The following is an 18,412-nucleotide window of genomic DNA, read 5'->3' as shown; positions in this document are numbered from 1 at the left end:
AGAAGACCAGCCCGCTTGTCAGTCTGTGTCAAACTAGGCTGCATTTGTGCATTTCATCCCAGGTGCGGCTGCAGCTTACCTCAGCATTTCAAGTGGCGAAAAGGAGGATGCAGTGCCACTCAGGTTTGGCCCATCTGCCCCTCCGTAGATGGAAATGAAAGGTGGGGGACAGGCCAAACCTAAGTCACGCTGCAATGCCCTGCACCAGGTCACACCACCACTAGGTTTGGGGGCCCTCTCAAATGGGGGGCCCAGGGCAAACTGATGAAGTGAGCTGTAGCTCACAAAAGCTTATGCTCAAATAAATTGGTTAGTCTCTAAGGTGCCACAAGTCCTCCTTTTCTTTTTGCGAATACAGACAAACACGGCTGTTACTCTGAAACCTGCCCCTCCCCAGGCAGTCCTGAATGGGGGAAATGTTCACTTCAACTGAGATGGGCTTGGGGTCAAAGCAGGCTAGCCCCACAAAACCCAGGACTGCTGGGAGGGATGCTGCAGGTCAGAAGCGGGTGAAATGATCCCTGCTCACACACAATTAGGAAAAGACTTTAGGGCCCTTTGGGAAGAAAGGTGCTATACAAAAAAGCAGATGTATGTCAAAGTAAGTTACATTTTAGCATTCAGAAATCAGGCAGGTCTTGAAATCTACTCGAACTGGTGATTCGAGTCCATAATCAAAAATGGAGCTGGCACATGCAGACTCTTTAAAAAAGGATCATAGTGTCATTCCAGACGGTAGGCAATGGTATATAAGGGGGTGCTTGAGGGCTTGGATTCAACGTGGCCAGGCACAAAATCAAACATACATAACAAAGTGGCAAGAGTTTTGGCTCACAAGTTCAAAGTTATGAAATCTTAAGACTTACACAACTAGGTGATGTGGTTGCATTAACATATATTCCATCAGCCTCTTAACTTTCATGGGCCAGTTTCTTCCCCCTGCCATACCTAAGCCAATGGGAGCGTGCATATGTATCTGAGGGCAGAACCAGACCCTGTTTTTATGTCTAATAAAAATGATACAGAATAACACCCTCCTCCCTCACAAACTCTCTCTGCTCTCCAGCTGCCTGTAGTTAATTAAGTCATAACACTGCACAATTATGCAGCCTCTGGTGTGTCTTATTTTTAAACAGACAGGGGATCCGTGGTTTCTCACACAGGTATATTTACCATGAGAGGAGAGCAGCTGAAAGGGAGGCAGAACACAAGGGCAATGCTCTCGTTTCAGTATTGTACGTCAAAGGCTTTACTTCTTTGTTTTGTTCGCACTGATGAAAAACACCTGTTTGCCAGCCCCAGAGAAGTTAGGTCCCTCTAGCCACAGCAGCAGGGGGAATGGCTACTTGTTTTGGGAAGAGCAGGGACTTCCAGCCAATTCAATGGGGACTCATTATTTGGGACTCATACCGGTGTGAATTGGGGCAGCAGACTGCACTAGATGGGCACTTATCCCACAGGACCTGGACGGACTAAATTCAGAGAACAGATGGGGCTAGATGTTTAGGCTGTTTCGATTCCCCACTAGTTCTTTTTCCTTTTCTCCACCTGGTTGTATTGGGGGCTGTACAACATGGTAAATAGGATCAGAACTGGAATCAGCAAATATGGCACATAGATGGCTAAGAGAGCAAGGCGTTCCTGCTGTGTCTCTGGACCCTGATGCTTGGACGCGGAGAAATCGTGAAACAGGATATGTGCAAGGATAGGAAATACAGTTGTAGCGACATGACTGGAGTAGATAATTGCTGGAGTCCGTATCCATTTGCAGCCACCTGTATTCGAGGCAGAAAAGTATAATATTTGTTTGAAATAAGAGGGCAGCATTCAACAGCCTTAGGATAAATACACTAAAGAGGGTGAAAGCATGTTGAGATCTACTCATGAAAACTGCTATAAGAGAGTTAAGTATCAACAGAAAATTAACCCAGACTGTACGAGCCTCAATTGCAAAGAGTATATAGTAGCAGGAAAACTAATCTGTTTTTATTAGGTGGAAGAGTGGCAATGCAAGGCATGCCAACTGGAAGCTTAGAAAGACAGGATGCAGATAGGAGTCCTGCGACATCTCTTCAAAGCAAGCTGATAAAATATTTTCATCATCAAAAAAAGACCAACATGCAGACTTGATTCAAGAATTATATTTTTAGGTCGGCCACCAGGTATCACGTAGATGCAGAGTATCCTTATACCCATTTTACAGGGGTTAAGCGACTCGTCCAAGGTCATACAAGAAGCACGTGGCAGAGCCTGGAATAAAAGCCCCATGTCCTAACAGGGCTGTTTTCTCCGCACTGGGCCCCATTACCTAGAAACCTAGGATTTCTGGTTTAAGATAAAGTTGTGGGAATGAAGTGTATTGTGCCAGGCTTGACAAGCATCAGCGAAAGAATAATTTTTCCTGTTTTTATTTTAATTATTTTCCTACAGGCTCTATCCCGCACTCCTTACTGAATCAAAACTCCTAGTGAAAAAACAGGAACCCCCCCCCCCACTTGATGCATTTGTAATGGCTTAAATGTACAGAACAAGCTTTCTCTACCCCTTAAAATTAATATCTGCAACAAGACTGCATGCCCAATATTGTTCTTTCATTCTTTCTGTACCAACCTTTTAAGAATGCATACGCTGCAATGGGAAAGAAAGGCATTTGTAAGAAGGCTTCACAATATACAAACGACTTAAACCATGCAGGGGGCTCCAGCATCATGGGATCTTTAAAGGTAACTGCGTACCATTTTAACAACTCCGTCAGCTTAAGAAAAAAAAAAAAACACAACAGTTTAACACGCTTAGCGTTAGCTGCAATGAGAAACAACAAGGCATTTTACGTGACCCATTAAATGGAGCCATCATTACAGCGCACAAAACCTTTTTAAAGATACAGTCTCATCTTGACACACAAGGCTTCCGCTGTGCAGCTATTAGTCTTAATGGGAATTACGCTGCAAAAGCCTCTCGAAGTGGCGAAAACGCTCTGTACGCAGACATTCGACTCTGCGGCATTTTATTCCACATGTTCTCGGGGTTATTACAACCTTACACAGAGCCTGGTGCTTCAGACGTGAGCAGCCACAGACCACTCCGGATCCCTTTTTACACGTAGGGAGCAAGCCAGGTTTCGTGGAGAGAGGAAAGATCCTAGAATTCCACTCTTCTTGGCCCTGCCACTGTGAGGACACGTGGGGCCAGATTTACAATGGTATTTAGGCCCTCCAAGAGGCAGACAGGTGCCTAGTGGAATTTACAAAAGTGACTATGTTTGTACAGCACCCCTAGTCGACCACTGGGTTCCTAGGCACTATAAACAAGAGGAGTTCAATGCCTAATTCACTTAGGTGCTTTTGTAATTCCCACTAGGCCCCTATCTGCATCTTTAGGCATCTAAATACCTTCATACAGCTGGCCCATGGTGTTTAAACAGTCCTCTAAAAAGGTTTTTGTCCAAGCTGACAGTGCAATGAGCTAAATGTCAAATTAGTCTGAATGACAGACAAATAAATGTAAAATGTGGTTTCGTTAGGTGGCCTTTGGTTGAAAGTCTATTGAGATTTGCTAGTTAATTTTTAATTTAAATATGGCTTCTAAAATAGAAGAAGCCTCCTGATTCATTCAAGTAATAATCAACAGTTAAACTGCCTGAGCTAATGACCTCAAGTCCCCGTCTAATATTGCTGGATACAGATTATATTTACAGTTTTCTATCATACAGATCAAACCCTGGTGACAAAAAATGAAGATCTATAAATAACTCGCATTGTACCTCGATTGGTCATATTTTGGGAACCAGTTATCTCTGCCTCTCTCACATTCATGGTGGGGTTTTGCACAGAAAACAAAATCATGAGGTCAGTGTTGCATAAGTCACTCAATGAACAACTGTACTGTGCCCTGAACTCTTCCAGTCTCTCTTTCAGACTGTATTCGGCTTTTAAAAAGACAAGACAAACACATAGTGCTTTCCATATGCAAAAGAAATCTCCTGTCAAGCAGATATTCAGGTATTTCTAGGCTGGTTAGGTTAGACTTCTGCAATAGCTTAGCATGCTGGGAAGATAAAAGTAGGAGAGATTTTAGCAAGGAGGTTTTTTGCTTTTGTCTGACTTACTGTGTAGATCTAATTGGCAGAGGAAGCTTGCACAGATTTCATTTGATCCTTTGAACAATTTTGGAAGCCAGTTGATTTGTGCCCTCGTGAACTAATCCAAGTGAAATTTATCCTAGTGACCCCAGACTAATGAGCTTGGCAAAAGACATACTATCCATATTCATACTTAATACTATGTAAAAGCTAAGTGGTATTGCAAAAAACTGACTCATCGTAGGGCTGTAAAATTAGCTGTAGCTCACGAAAGCTTATGCTCAAATAAATTGGTGAGTCTCTAAGGTGCCACTAGTCCTCCTTTTCTTCTAGTGAATTTGACTCATTAACACTGCAGAAGGAGAGCTGAGCCTTTTCTCAAAGATCAGGGTTTTCAAGCCAACTGCTAGGCACAAAGTCATTGCTATTCAAACCCTTTGCACAGAATCAATTCTCCCCCAAACCCTTGTCTCAGACAGTCCCGACTGATTTTGCACTGAGCTGCAAACACACACAAATCACCATGTCGTTGAGAGAGTCCTGGCAGCTACTTACACTCTGCGGGTGGATGCCAGCCCCAGGTACAAGCGCTTGCAGGTCTATCAGTAAAGTGATGGGAATGTGAGTGAGGAAGTACAGGGCAAAAACCCACTCCAGCAAGCCAGTAACAGCAGCCATCCCTTCCCTGGGGCAGTGCAGCAGCAGGAAGTCAGCTGGTAAGCAACAGACACAACAGACCACAGCTTTCTCCTGCTCCCATTGGCTGCACTCTCAGGAGGCTTGGTTTCCTGCTGGGACAACTCACAATTTAAAGGGCTACCCATCTGGCTGAAGGCAAAACACCTCTGCGGTTGGTGCCTTCCCTGAAGGAAGATTCCATTCGACTCAACAGGAGGCGGCCTTACTAGATTTGCGTTACAACCTATTTTAAAGGCTTAAAACCGTTTTCATAGCTTGGTGAGGAAAAAAAGAAAGCATGGGTTCGCTCTTTAGAGCTCGGCTCAACAAATTAGATTGTATTCAAGGCCTCGTCCCGCCACCCAGCACAGGATTTAGTAGGTTGCCTTTGAAGCAGGGGGTCAGAAGTCCTCTGTGTGCACATTTACACTATTATGGATTCCCAAAAGGGACTCAGGAGAATAAGTACCACTGACTTTCAATGGGACCTGTGCAGTGAAGTAGCTTAGGGGTGAGATTTTCAAAAGCACCCAGCAGAGAAGAATTTCTGGTCAGCGGAAGAATCACAAGTCGTTTCGAGAAGATGCTCGTATACTCTTGCTCATGTTCATTTCTTTACTTTTACCAGGCCCCCGGCCGAGTCCAATCACTAACAAAGCTAACGCTTTCTGGCTGTCCCATTAGTTAACTTCCTCCTGGATACAAATTTTCAGCAGGCTGACGGGCTTTGGCAAGATCCCAGGAGTAAGAGGGGAGAATGTGGCTAAATGTCCCAAGAGTACTCTGAAGATCTCAACCCTCACGCTAGATGAAGCAGGAGTTTCTGTGTTAGTACCGACGCACTTCCCAGTAGCAGGTTGTGTTCCTGTCTCAAACATAAGTGAGCTTTTTTAAACCTATTAATAGGTTTACTTCAAATCACTGAGCCAGGCTTATTCCCTTCCTGAACTGGAAACTGACTACTTAAAGATCCAGTTTATGTATCAGGTTATTATTGTGCAGTGGTTGTACACATCTTCCCTTAATACAGATAGGAAACAAAGCTTTCCAGAATAGAAATACTACCTGATCGACACCGGTGCCAGATACAGGCTTTTCACAAGGAAGTGACAGCTGACAGCAAAGAGTTATCATATAAACAGAGAATTGAAGAACAGGTGCGTTTCAAGGATCTTAAGATATTCTACTACTACAAGAAATATAAAGTGTAAGGGAGTAAGACTGGGAAAGTCTCTACACAATGGATTGAACAACTGGTTTTAATATTTATTGAAAATTCAAATCCTGTTGGCAGTTCAAATGGGATACTAGATTTGGACACACTTGCTTTATGCTCTGGTGGCGTTGTCTACCTGAAGTTGTGCCAATATTTCTACTGGAAAGCCCTTAACTTTTAGGGGGTCTAAATTTTAAACATTTTCTCCCTGTTCAAATGCTACATTGGACCATGTCCTCTTTTGCTGGTATGTCTTCATGGAACTATACTGATTTACATCAACTAAGGATCAGGCTCATATAGGGTGAAATACTGGCTCCAGTGAGGTCAATAGGACCAAGATTTCATTCTAGTGCTGTCTGATTTATAATCAATACTAACCTAATTGTAACTTATGACCAAGTGTACTGTATAGTCTCCCACACACAACATTCGTTAATGCAAGGGACCGGGTCCTCCTGTGTGTGGAGAGAGAGGTTCATACCTGGTCAGGGGCACTGAAGACCAAGCAATAAGCATTATATGTCAATTTTAGTCTCTGCTTGTGTATTCAAGCTGCTGTCTCAGTTTGGGAAGATCCCAGCCCATCTCCACCTCAGAAGACTAAATTCTTTAATGGTGTTGGAGATTTAAATGCAGTTGAACTCAAACATTCAAATTAAGCCAAGTTGTTGATGCAAATAAAGAAAGTGCAGTCATTATATAAGAACGGCAAAACTGGGTCAGACTAACGGTCCATCTAGCCAAGTATCCTGTCTTCCGACTGGCCAATGCCAGGTGCTTTAGAGGGAATAAGCAGAACATGGCAATTATTGAGTTATCCACCCCCTGTCATCCACTCCCAGTTTCTGACAGTTAGAGGCTTAGGACACCCAGAGCATGGGGTTGCATCCATGACTATCTTGGCTAATAGTCATTGATAGACCTATTCTCCAAGAACTTACCCAATTCTTTTTTGAAACCAGTTGTAGTTTTGCTTTCATAACATCCCCTGGCAATGAGTTCCACAGGTTGACTGTGCATCGTGTGAAGAAATACTTCCTTTTGTTTGTTTTAAACCTGTTGCCTATAAATTTCATTGGCTAACCGCTGGTTCTTGTGTTATGTGACTGGGTAATTCACTTTCTCCACATTTTCATGATTTTATAGACTTCTATCACATCACACCTTAGTCATCTCTTTTCCAGGCTATGAAAAGCAAGCTATGAAAAATATACACTTATGTGTAATTTGCAAATACATACCCAGAACCTACTAAACCTACTGGATTAGCCAATAAGCCAATATAATGCAACTAGTACATGTAGAAATAATGACTAAATCACAACGTAGTAAATTATACAAAATGGTTATGGGCCAGCCCCTAAAAAACCTCAGCAGTTAATTCAAAAAGCCAGTTCAGAAATGTAGTTTCTTTTTGAAAACTAGTTTTGTGGACGAGCTTATCATTGGCTGAAGAAGAGAATAGCTTTGTTCTCTAAGCCAATCAGTATGCAGCCAGCCAATGATATTTCATGATCCATTAGGCGGTGGATACTAGTAATCGACTCCTACACAGTTGATCTTGTCTCTTCAATACTATTCTCTGCCATAGGCTTGCTTTCAACCAAAGTACCTGCTGGTTGTCTGTGTATTGTGAGCATAGTGCTTCCAATATTTATGTCCATTTTTGCATCTTTTCCTGCCCTTGTTTTCTCCCTTCTTGCCCTCAGGAAACCATCCTATGCAGTTTTCAGAGTAACAGCCGTGTTAGTCTGTATTCGCAAAAAGAAAAGGAGTACTTGTGGCACCTTAGAGACTAACCAATTTATTTGAGCATAAGCTTTCGTGAGCTAAAGCTTATGCTCGAATAAATTGGTTAGTCTCTAAGGTGCCACAAGTACTCCTTTTCTTTTTGCATCCTATGCAGTGTATTTGTCAAGTAGCATCTTTGTGGTAACTAAAAGACAGTTGTTTTAAAATTATTTTTCCCATTTGTTAATTCTGCACCCATTATCAGTGCAAATCTAATCAGCGCAAATTTAGCATGAGCTAAAGTCCAAAAGCTTATAGATCAGTAGTGACAACATTGTTTAATCCCTTGTACAACAGGAATTTAAACTGCTTAAAATGCAGCCCAGAAAATTCAAAATCAAGGTCAACGGGTAAGCTAAATTTTAGCCTTACTGGATGCAAAGAGGTATTTCAATACAAATTCCCATTTTTAATTAGTAGTCAGAGTAAGATCTATGCAGAATGGCTAATTATATATTAAATGCTCCGCATTTTAGTCCTAGAATTACTATTTTTGTCCCACAGATACAGCACCTGATGCTGCTCTCATTTAATTGTAATTTATGTACAGAACCAAGAAACTGAGGCTACAGAAAATGTTAAAGTCATCACACATTTAAAAACTCTTGCCCTTGTGTGTGCATACTCATTCCTCAGGGTGCCTGTCCCACATTTGGGCCAGTGCAGATATAGATACATAGATGATATAGATCTCAACACGATTTTGTTCCTTGTGTGTTTATTGAGGAGACCCACACTGGAAGCTCTGGCAATTAGCTCCAACAGGCTTTGTACTGATGCACAGTGTGAACATTACGATTCATAACATTATGAAGTAAACCCTTTACAACACTACGTATTTAAGAAGAGAGCAGTTCTAGCAGCAATCCATTTCATATCTGCATTTAAAATAACCAGATTCAGGAAAAACGGAAGACCTACGCTGAAGCAGAATTGAGTGAGTAGTGCTGGCTAAACAAAAGACGTACCAAATAAATTAACTGACACCAGTTTAGTGATATCCATACATGAAACAGAAATGTGACCACCACCACCAACTTGATGTTGAAATTTAGCTCATCATAATACGAAGAAATTGAGGCAGAGAGGTTACATGAATTGCCTGAAGTCACTGAGGAAGCCCATGTCAGAGCGGGGAACATAACTCAAGATCTTCTGACTCCTAGTCTTACATTCAGGCCATGACACCATCCTTCCCCATCTATAAGACTATTCTATTTCTTATGGGTTCTAGCAGCCGTATCTATCTAAGTTACTTGCTTGATTCTTTGAAAGTTTCATAACCATGAAATGTGTGGACTGCTTTCCATTCTGGTTTGTTAATGCAGCACTGCTGAATACTGGGCTACGTACATTAGTTGTTTAGAAAATCCATTAAAGCTTTCACTTTGAAAGAATTACGTGGATTCTGCAAACAAAGAAAAAAGAAAGTAGGACCAACCATCCTTGAGTGCATATCTTTATTCCCGCCCATCTAAGTGTAAACCAATTTCTTATTTATCTTCTGTTAACCTGTGGTTCTCAGCTTCATCCATGATCTAGCGTTGCAATAAGGTTCAAAAAATAATTAGAATAACTGGATGCTTCATAAAAAGTAAATCAACTAAACAACCCCCTCCAAATCAAGATGCTTTAAAGTCTTCTCACTTTAAACTATTTCAGACAGCATTAAATCAAGTTTAGAATAACTGAAAAGCTAGCCAACTTTTTTGGGGGAGGTGGAATGAGTCAGGAAATGAAAGGATAACACCACTTTTTCAAATGTCACATTTAATGTTTTCACCACTGTACTTCAAATCTACATTTTACAAAGTGACCAGCAAGTGTGCCACATTAACTGTCCAACCTCTGAGATTTTACCTTTCATACCAGTGTCTTCCTGGGCTCTTTTAATTAAACACGTTTCTCATTCAAGAGAATTGAAATGTTTCAGTTGGTTTTATTCTCAAGAGCCTCATAAAAAACAAAGATATTGCACCATCTTTGTTTAGTAATTCAATGTTTGTTTCTTTCACAGCAAATAATTACTTCATTGAAGTTAAAACTTCCAAACATAACTTACTAATAGTCTCCAATTTCAGCTCAGATCACTCTTGTTGAAAATACTCTGCTAAATACAGATAACTTACAATAACTTTAACAGTTAATTGTCCATAACAAACACCAAGGTTTTTCCCCAGACCAATGCTCAAAATTTAAGACCATCCATTAGTATTTCTTTGTACAGGTGAAAAACAGTCTTCAATTTTCTTGTCTTGTTTTAAATATAAAAGTTGGAAGGGACATTCAAGTTTCAAGTCTCCACACTGAACTAAAAAAAAAATAATAATCATGTGGAGGTAAACAAACCAAGTTGTATACTCCAGGAGGTAGAGGCCTTCAATTTGTGTTCATATATACATATGCACAGAATAATTCAGTGTTCCAACAGAAAAAAGAATTAGCCAAAAAGAAATAAAAGTTATTTACTACTGTGACATTTCAAGACTTCCACAGTTTTGCCTAAAGACACAAACACAATTAACATAATTCCCTATGTGCTGTTTTTTTTTTTTCCTTTTCTTTCTCTCTTTCCTTTTTTTTCTCAACTGTCCAGTGCAGGAAAAAATTCTCACAAAATTTCACAGACCTAAAATGTGCAAGCTAGTTTCTCTCTATACAGCAATGATGTCAGGATTCTTTGAAATTAGCCCATAAATGGAATTATTTACACACATAGAAGATGCATGCTTGGGGGTTTTATGTAAGAAAGAGCAGAAAAACTTCTAATAAAAATAGATTAAATATATATATATATATTTATACTGGGTAAGGAAACAGAAGTTTATTCTCTCCTAGTCACAAACTCATTCTCTCTACTCACAACATTTGATTTTAGAACAGCACACATTACCATCACAGCTCTAGTGAGAAGCTATTTATAGGATTTGATCATCAGGTGACATGTCCATTCATAGTCTGGTCACGGTCATCTGATGTGACTTCACGATTGGTCGCAATCAAGTTCTCCGTATTCCTTAATTTTAGAAAACCCCAAATCTTCAGGAATGGCTCAATATCAAAATGTATGTCTATCCTTTTTACAATCTCACTTCAATTAAAAAAATCAAAACAAAAAACAACCTCCCCAAATTTGGTTCAATTCTCTGTTTGTTCCGAGCTGAGCCATCACAGCTGCGCCAGAATTCATAAAACATGTGCAACTCTGGGTAAAATATTTTCTTCTAAAAGCACAACCACTTTACAAGATTAAAAGTCTAGTACATCTCTAAATATTATTTGTATCATACAAGTAGTGGTTGTTAATTTAAAACTTCATTAGTAAAATTACAGTACAAGCATGATTAACCTCCAGAATTGCAAATCCCAGACTCCAGTGGAAAGCTACATTACATCTTCAGTAGTATATCATCTTCTACTTTTATTCCCAAACCAGTGGAGATGGCGGCATCTCAGATGGCTGAGCAACAGTGGAACTAGAATATAACAAAAACAGAAAATCAGTGTTCATTAACAATGGGTAACAGACAAGCAGCACAAGAAACTTAAGGTTTGATTGGTAACACCAACATTTATCTCTAAAACTCAGATCAATAACCTTTTACATTAAAATATTTAAGCATACATTTTCGTCATTATCCTTAATTGCTCATTTTCATAATGATTCTCCATTCATCATTTTATTTGTCTTTTTTTGCAGTGCAATTTTAAAATCAGAATCTCTACTGCGTACACAAATCTCTCAATTTTACACTTTACATGCTGTCACACTTATCTGTTCACAAACAGATGATCTATTACTTGAACTTTCTACATGTTTTACTGAAGTTCAGCATCACCTAAATAAAAGTACCTTTAAGTTTAATCATAAATGTTTATACCATTCTTAGCAGAAGACAGTTATATGGAAAGTTTCCCCACTCCCCTTAATTCAAAATTTAAAAACATTTCAAATGTATCAAAAATGCTGTACAACTAAGAAATGTGAATTAATATCAGATGTGATTACATACAGTTACCTAATAAAGCTCTTAAAAGCAGCAGACTGAGGGTTGATGCAGAGAGGTACTCTGTTTCCTTTCTGCTGTTCCAAAATGAATTGATGAATTATTTCTGTACAAGAAACAATTGACACCATTAGGTTAGCACTTTTTGCTTTGATTAGATGCAATGCAGAGTAGAAGCAAAGATGGGGTTTTTTGGGTGAAAGTATACACAATAAGATTATTGGGGACAAGAGTGGAAAATAAGCCACGCAGTTTTCCCATCATCAGTGTGATGTATCCTACTAAATACCACAAATGCCCACGGTACTTTCATATATATATATATATATATATATATATATATATATATATATATATATAGAAATAAAGTAAATAAAATAAATACCCATCCCCCACTAAAACACTAAGTGATGACGGACTATGGATTGAATATGAAAATGTAAAAGGGCAATTTCTTGAAGTGCCTAAAACTCTCAATAGCGGTAACCAGCGTTGCAAGCATGGAGAACACAACCCTCATACCTACTACACTTTATTAGTATATAAAGAGCCGAAATGAGAAACTTCTGCATCCAGATTCGCTGATCAGTCCAGTCTGGTGCTTAAATACACAGCAACTCTGCAGCTATTAAATTCATGAAGCAAAAGCCTATAGTACTACTTGGCGAGGTGACAACAAATCAACCCTCACAGAGTAAGGGGAACTCTGCATACATTACCTGCTTGTGCATCTCCTTATGCAGGAGAAAAAATGGCAACTGGCGGAGATGGAAACAGGGCAGGAATGGTATCTTCTAGGAGAAGACTCTGGTATGAACTTCAAGTAAAGGGCGGCATGCAAGAATTTGCACTTTTGTCAGAAATCCCTGATGGGAGCTTTCACAACGATCCACTGACCACTGCTAACACCGGGTTTCATTCTGTACCTGACTAGTTGGTAACAACAGTGATATTCGGTCTTTGGTGCGAATGTTGGCAGGAGATACGGATTACTAGATCATTGAAACAAGGTGGCGAAGTAATATCTTTGACTGGACCAATTTCTGCTGAGAAGCCTCGTAAGCTCAAAAGCATGTCTTTCACCAACTGAAGTTGGCCCAATAAAAGATATTACCTCACCCATCTGGTCTCTCTCATATCCTGGGACCAACATGGCAAACACACAGGACGTACGACAGGGCCATTGATGCTGGCAACGTGCCAGGGCTCTCCCACATGATTGGCCTGACAGCTTCAAGCAGCAGGATCTGACATTACAAATGTGGAAGTCATGTGCACACATATTATGCAACAGAGGGAAAAGGGGCAAGGTTTCTATATAGATAAAATGTTTTAGCTATAGGAGGGTTTTTTTTTTTTGTTTGCTTGTTTGTTTTTAAAATAACACAAGGTATTTGACAGGAGTTACGATGCTGCTAACTGACTACTGCTTCATCACTTGTGGGAGGAATCTGCCATTCTCACCTATGAAGGATCTCTTCCAGGCGAATGCTATACTCCTCCCAAATTTACATGCACAACTTCATTGGGAGGAGGAGGATGGAAGTTACATGGCCTATAATAGAGCAGATATTTCTTTCTCCCTTGCATATCTGCAGCAGTTTGTGAGCGCAGATCCATTTTATAGGTCAGTGAACTGCAGGGCTTTTGAGAGCACAGTAAAATTAAAAATGGGTAAAAATCAGACCCAATTTGGTACCGGCATCCAAGATGTGGCATGCAGCTGCCGATCCTAATAGATATACAAGTTAGGAAAATGAATGCCTACTCCAACTGCCATTTTTGTATGGGCTCTGCGGGTTTGTGGCATTTTTTTTATCCTTGAATAGACTGGCATTATTTCATTAGGAATAGTACACAGTGGCCTTGCTTCATGAGATGTACAGCTGACATTGCTTGCATCTTAGCACCAAACTAGGCACAAAGTAGCACATTCATTTGTTCCCTAGTTAATAAAAAAACATATTAATGTTCACAAAAATCCTTAATAAAAATCAGTTTTGGAAACCTCTCTCTATATCTACACATATAAAGTAGTACATTAACAGATACCTCTCTATTGAGGTATTAAAATAGAAATTTAAATGAAATTAAAAATAGACACGTTGTGCATATGGCACATAGTAGGAATTTTTAAAATCAACGTTTTAATTGAAATGTTCTCATTTTAGGATTTCAAGTTCCCAGTCTAACAAGCCTTACACCCGCATATCTATTTTTTGTTAGCATCCTAGTAATTAAATTGAGAGGAGTGAGAACAGTTCTCTCTAGCTTGATTTCTGACTGTGCACGAGATTACGTAAAGCACAGCAGAGGGATGCACGTCACTAGAAAGGGCTGGACAGTGAGGTAACAGAAGGGGCAGCTTGACTGGATCAAAGAAAGTTCTATAAATTCACACAAGCAAAAACTTTGAACATTTCAGAAACATGGTACCAACAGGGCAGATAACTCAGGGTTTCATGGCAGTATTGTGGGTATTTTTTTTTTTTTTGAGTGAGACAGAGAAATGAACTTCTCCTAAATGATTATTCTTAAATCATTTGTTACTTATGAATCAAGAAAAAAACCCTCAGAAATGCATGTTATTCCCCCTATATTTTGTCTAAAAGAAATGTATTGAGGATAACTCTTGTAAAATGAAATCCCTATTCATGCTACATTCCGCCTTTGTCCCCATTCATTCTCTCAAGGCAATGGTATACTGCTAGGCCATTTTAAAAACCCAACAGTTATACTCTGGTTTGTTTGTTATGTTGGGATTGGACTTCTTGTCTCTAGTGGTACAAAACAACGTCTAGTGTTTAGTGATCTTCCGCCCCAGTAGTTCCTTCTTTCAAGCATCAACATTGAGTTCTCTCGTCATGGCATGTCAAGACTCAGAGTGTGCCCCTTGTACCACTGCCAGATCTATGGAATGGCACCAGCAAAAGAGCTTATGATGGCAGCTGCTTTTAAGGCATTTGACACGGCAGTATCAGTGTGAACAGAAAGTGATAGAATTAAGTGGAAGTACTATGAAACTACCCAGCTTCTGCAAACTACTTGTTGATGAAGGCTGACTCTTCTATGGAGCACAGTCATTGATCCACACTCTTTTCCTTACATTGGTTGTGGTGGTTTTTTAAATACAATTCCCTGCTAAAATACCACCTTTCCCACACACCATTCTCCAATATGGATTGTCAACTCAGGAGAAAGTACCAGTAGGGACAGAAGTCAATATGCCAACTATTTTATGGCATTCTCTTTATCAAAACAGTAAGAAAATAAAGTTATTTGGTAGAGAAACTGCAACTCCATTCTGCCTACCACAGGCAAGGACTTAATGGGTCAGGGTGGCTGGCTCACTACATACAGTGAAGATTCCAACTATGTACTGCCCAGGATAGAGCAGGGAGATGCAAACCTAAACACAAAGAGTGCATGATAGATACCCACCTTTCACCTGACGAACAGAACTGAGGTTCTTTTCAAAAGTGTCATCAAATTTGGGATTAGTGATGGGTTCAAAGTCACTGGTATAAACTCTTCCAGTAGAGGTGGAAAAACAACATTTACACATACAAGTGTGATATCGCAATCGCCCTTCATCGAGATACGGATGAGCTAAGGCATCCTTAGCGGATATTCTTTTGGACTGAAATATTAAATTAAAAACAGAGTATTTGTAATAAAAAGTAAATATTTTCGGTGCCTTGTTTTGTATACAGAATGCTTTCCCACAGATTCACCTCTAATGTTTTCTAAATCCCATATTAAGTATACTTGACAAATATACCACTAGGGGGGGTATCGTACTAAAAAACAAGCAGGGTAATGTATATTTTTATATTTATATTTTTATACAGAGTGTATGTGTGTATTAAGTGCTACAATAACCAAAATATTCCCTAATACTTTTAACAGTAGCAAAGAATCCTTCGTGCTAGTCCAGGCATCTATTCAAAAAATCATTTCAACACATGCTTAAGTTTAAGCTTTTATTGAGCAAAGCATTTAAGCATATATGAAAAGTACATACTTACAGCCAATTAAGGTCAATCGACTTAAGCATGTGCATCTGAGGTCCTTAAGAGCACCTTATACATTAAATTTCACAGCACCCTTGTTGAAGTACAGTAAAGTAGCTAGGATGACGCAGAGGTTACAGCAGTGGACTTTGATTATACAATCTACATTTTATTTCCAACTTGTCAAAACTGGCTGTTATGTGACAAAGCAAGCCACTTAATCTTTCCATGTCTCTGATTCCCCACATCTGTAAAATAAGGACTAATTCCCACTTCTGTAAAATGCTTTGAGATCTTTTGATGGAAGCTGCTATTGCAAATACAAAGCATAATTAAATTCTCACCTCATAGATGAGTAAAAAACAGCAGAAAGGTTAAGTGACTTGCCCAAAACAGTGGCAAAGCTAGAAATAGAACGCCAGCATCCTGGAAATCTGTTTTAGCCACTAGACTACACTGTCTCCTGTCTTGAAATATCAGAGTATACAGCACCTGTTCTTCGGGCTGTTGGCTTGATTTTCAAAGTAGCTGAGCTCCCACAGCTTCCATTGACTTCAATGTGATTTTTGGGAGTCAGTGCTTCCGAGAATCAGGCTATATGTAAATAAGTTACTATTCAACATTTGATTTGTTTGTTTTAAATTTCCCTGTTGTTTGTTTGCCAAAAGCTTTTACAGTATTTTCAGTTAAAAGCAAAGCTACATCCTTCTGAGCACTCTGATGATCAGCTGCTGGCTTCCTGCTACTCAGCACAGTCATCATTGGCTTGTCTTATCTTATTCAATTGCAATTTTAAGGATTTTCCTCTCAAGGTGCAAGTGCAGAAATAACTACAAATTTAGATATCAAATTTTTAAATGACAAAGTTGCAGTGTAAGCCCAAGAGCTGAAGTCCACAGCAGTAGCAAGGGCTAGAAAGACAGGTGCATGCCGAAAAATCCCCTATGTGATGGTGTGTATAATACAGAAGGAAATGTTCATGTTACACGACTATGCACACCCACGCATCACTGATTAGAATGGAATCAAAGTATCTAACATTCTGCTACCTACACCTAACTAAACGAGGGAGAAAAATGGCATGATTCACAAACACCCTCATATGCCACATTTCCATGCCTTCTTTCTTTAAAAGGGAGGCTATTATTTGTAGGTGAACTCCAGATTGTTCAGTGTACTCTGTGCCCACAGGACCATTTATATGGACTTTGCAGAACAGAAGGCACAAAAATAGTGGTATAGAAGAAACACAAGGAAAAACAGTCCTTTACCCACAATGTTCATCTATGCAAAATATAACAAGATACGTCATTTAGATCGTGTTGCATATCAAATAAAAAATAAAAACACTTACTGGATCAAAGACCAACATCCTGCAAAGGAGATGAACTGCTTCATGTGTAGCTTGGCTGGAAAGTGTATATAGGACAGGAAGGGATGGCTGTAAGAGGGAGGAAAAAACTATTAATCCAAGTCATGTCGTATCAATCCTGTATAATATAACAGTGTAAAAAAAGTGCTTATTACATCAATTACCAAGATATACATTTCGCTCAAAGGGAAATACACCTTTTTTGCCACCTACAATAGGGAACAAATGTTTGATAATAGGCTCTTCAATCTAGCAGACAAAGGTATAGCAAGAGCCAATGGCTGGAAGTTGAAGCTAGACAAATTCAATCTAAAAACAAGGAGCAAATTTTTAACAGCGAGGGCAACTAATCATTGGAACACTTTAGCAAGAATCATGGTAGATTCTCCATCTATGGCCATTTTTAATTCAAGATTGGATATGTCTAGTTCAAAAGGAATTATCTGGGGAAATTCTACCACCTGTGCTACACAGATCAGAGGAGATAATGACAATGGTCCCTTCTGGCCTTGGAAGTGATGAACCTCAAACATGAATATCATTGCTATGGCTCAACTCAGCAAATCTGAATGTAAGATCATCAATGATTTTTCCTTAATAAAGATTTTAGACTGAGTTGCAATTTTATTTCAATTTCCCCCACAAGTAAATTTATATAGTGGTGGCCATTCAAAAAGTCAACTTTTTATCACCAGCTACCACACAGAATCAGCAGTATTGCCCTGTAGTTCATATTCTAGTTATCTGGGGTACCTGAGACACCACTGCGTAGCACCTATGAGTACATGTTGATTTTTGATGGACCACCATGGCACCTGTTGCTGAAAGATTTTGAGTTGTTCCCAATGGCCTATTGCAGCACCACCATTTCTACTATGAAAGGTTGTGATGCTCTATTTTTTTTTTTAAATGGGTCATCTGACAAATACAGTCTACTCCAGATTATCCAAATAGCATGGGGGACAGGGCTTTTATTTGGATAATCAGAGGGTTGGAAAATCAAGAGGGCTGGAGCCATTCAGCAGCAGGGTGAACTCCCTTGCAGCCAGGGGCTTGCAGGGATTGGGTGTCACAGGTCCTGGGGCAGCAAAGGGAGCCTTCTGCAGCTCCACTGACAGCCCTGCTTAGTCACTCCCGAGATACACAGGGGATAAGAAAGGGATTCCGATAATACAGTGTTTGGATAAACAGGAAAATACTGTGGAGTGTGTACACACATACTCAGTCCAAGGGGCAGAGGTGTGGATTTAT

The 18,412-nt window shown here is 39.7% G+C and overlaps 2 protein-coding genes across 4 annotated transcripts in view; both read right to left on the bottom strand.

Annotated features, from left to right (window-relative positions):
- Positions 1-357: 357 nt before the first annotated feature.
- TMEM97 (transmembrane protein 97) lies at positions 358-4,853 on the bottom strand. The gene is made up of 3 exons (XM_073315703.1): positions 4,637-4,853; positions 2,611-2,755; positions 358-1,775 (listed from the first exon to the last, which is right to left on the bottom strand). Exons 1-3 carry the CDS (start codon positions 4,757-4,759, stop codon positions 1,525-1,527), a joined length of 519 nt encoding a protein of 172 aa, XP_073171804.1. The 5' UTR covers positions 4,760-4,853; the 3' UTR covers positions 358-1,524.
- NLK (nemo like kinase) overlaps positions 2,675-18,412 on the bottom strand; it is a 118,058-nt gene continuing 102,320 nt past the window's right edge. Inside the window, exons 8-12 of one of the 3 annotated variants that reach the window (XR_012155435.1) lie at positions 17,144-17,230; positions 15,218-15,416; positions 11,789-11,882; positions 11,119-11,245; positions 2,675-2,755 (exon numbers count right to left, since the gene is read on the bottom strand). Coding sequence is in view for 2 of the 3 variants with exons in the window: in XM_073315701.1 (XP_073171802.1) it covers positions 11,191-11,245; positions 11,789-11,882; positions 15,218-15,416; positions 17,144-17,230 (435 nt within the window). In the remaining variant the exon portion in view is untranslated. Of the gene's footprint in view, positions 2,756-9,522; positions 11,246-11,782; positions 11,883-15,217; positions 15,417-17,143; positions 17,231-18,412 lie in introns of those variants that run through there. The other 2 variants (XM_073315702.1, XM_073315701.1) reach the window with 2 other exon arrangements.

The sequence above is a fragment of the Lepidochelys kempii genome, chromosome 17 (assembly GCF_965140265.1).
Source record: "Lepidochelys kempii isolate rLepKem1 chromosome 17, rLepKem1.hap2, whole genome shotgun sequence".
Lineage (NCBI taxonomy): Eukaryota > Metazoa > Chordata > Testudines > Cheloniidae > Lepidochelys > Lepidochelys kempii.
This window is presented reverse-complemented; position numbering and strand designations above follow the sequence as displayed.

Excerpts from the sequence above, each read along its gene's own strand:
- TMEM97 (XM_073315703.1), bottom strand. The coding sequence starts at position 4,759 with ATGGCTGCTGTTACTGGCTTGCTGGAGTGGGTTTTTGCCCTGTACTTC. Across the intron at positions 2,756-4,636 it reads CTGGCATCCACCCGCAGAGT|CTGACGGAGTTGTTAAAATG; the intron begins GTAAGTAGCTGC and ends TTTTTTCTTAAG. Across the intron at positions 1,776-2,610 it reads AGCGTATGCATTCTTAAAAG|GTGGCTGCAAATGGATACGG; the intron begins GTTGGTACAGAA and ends CCTCGAATACAG.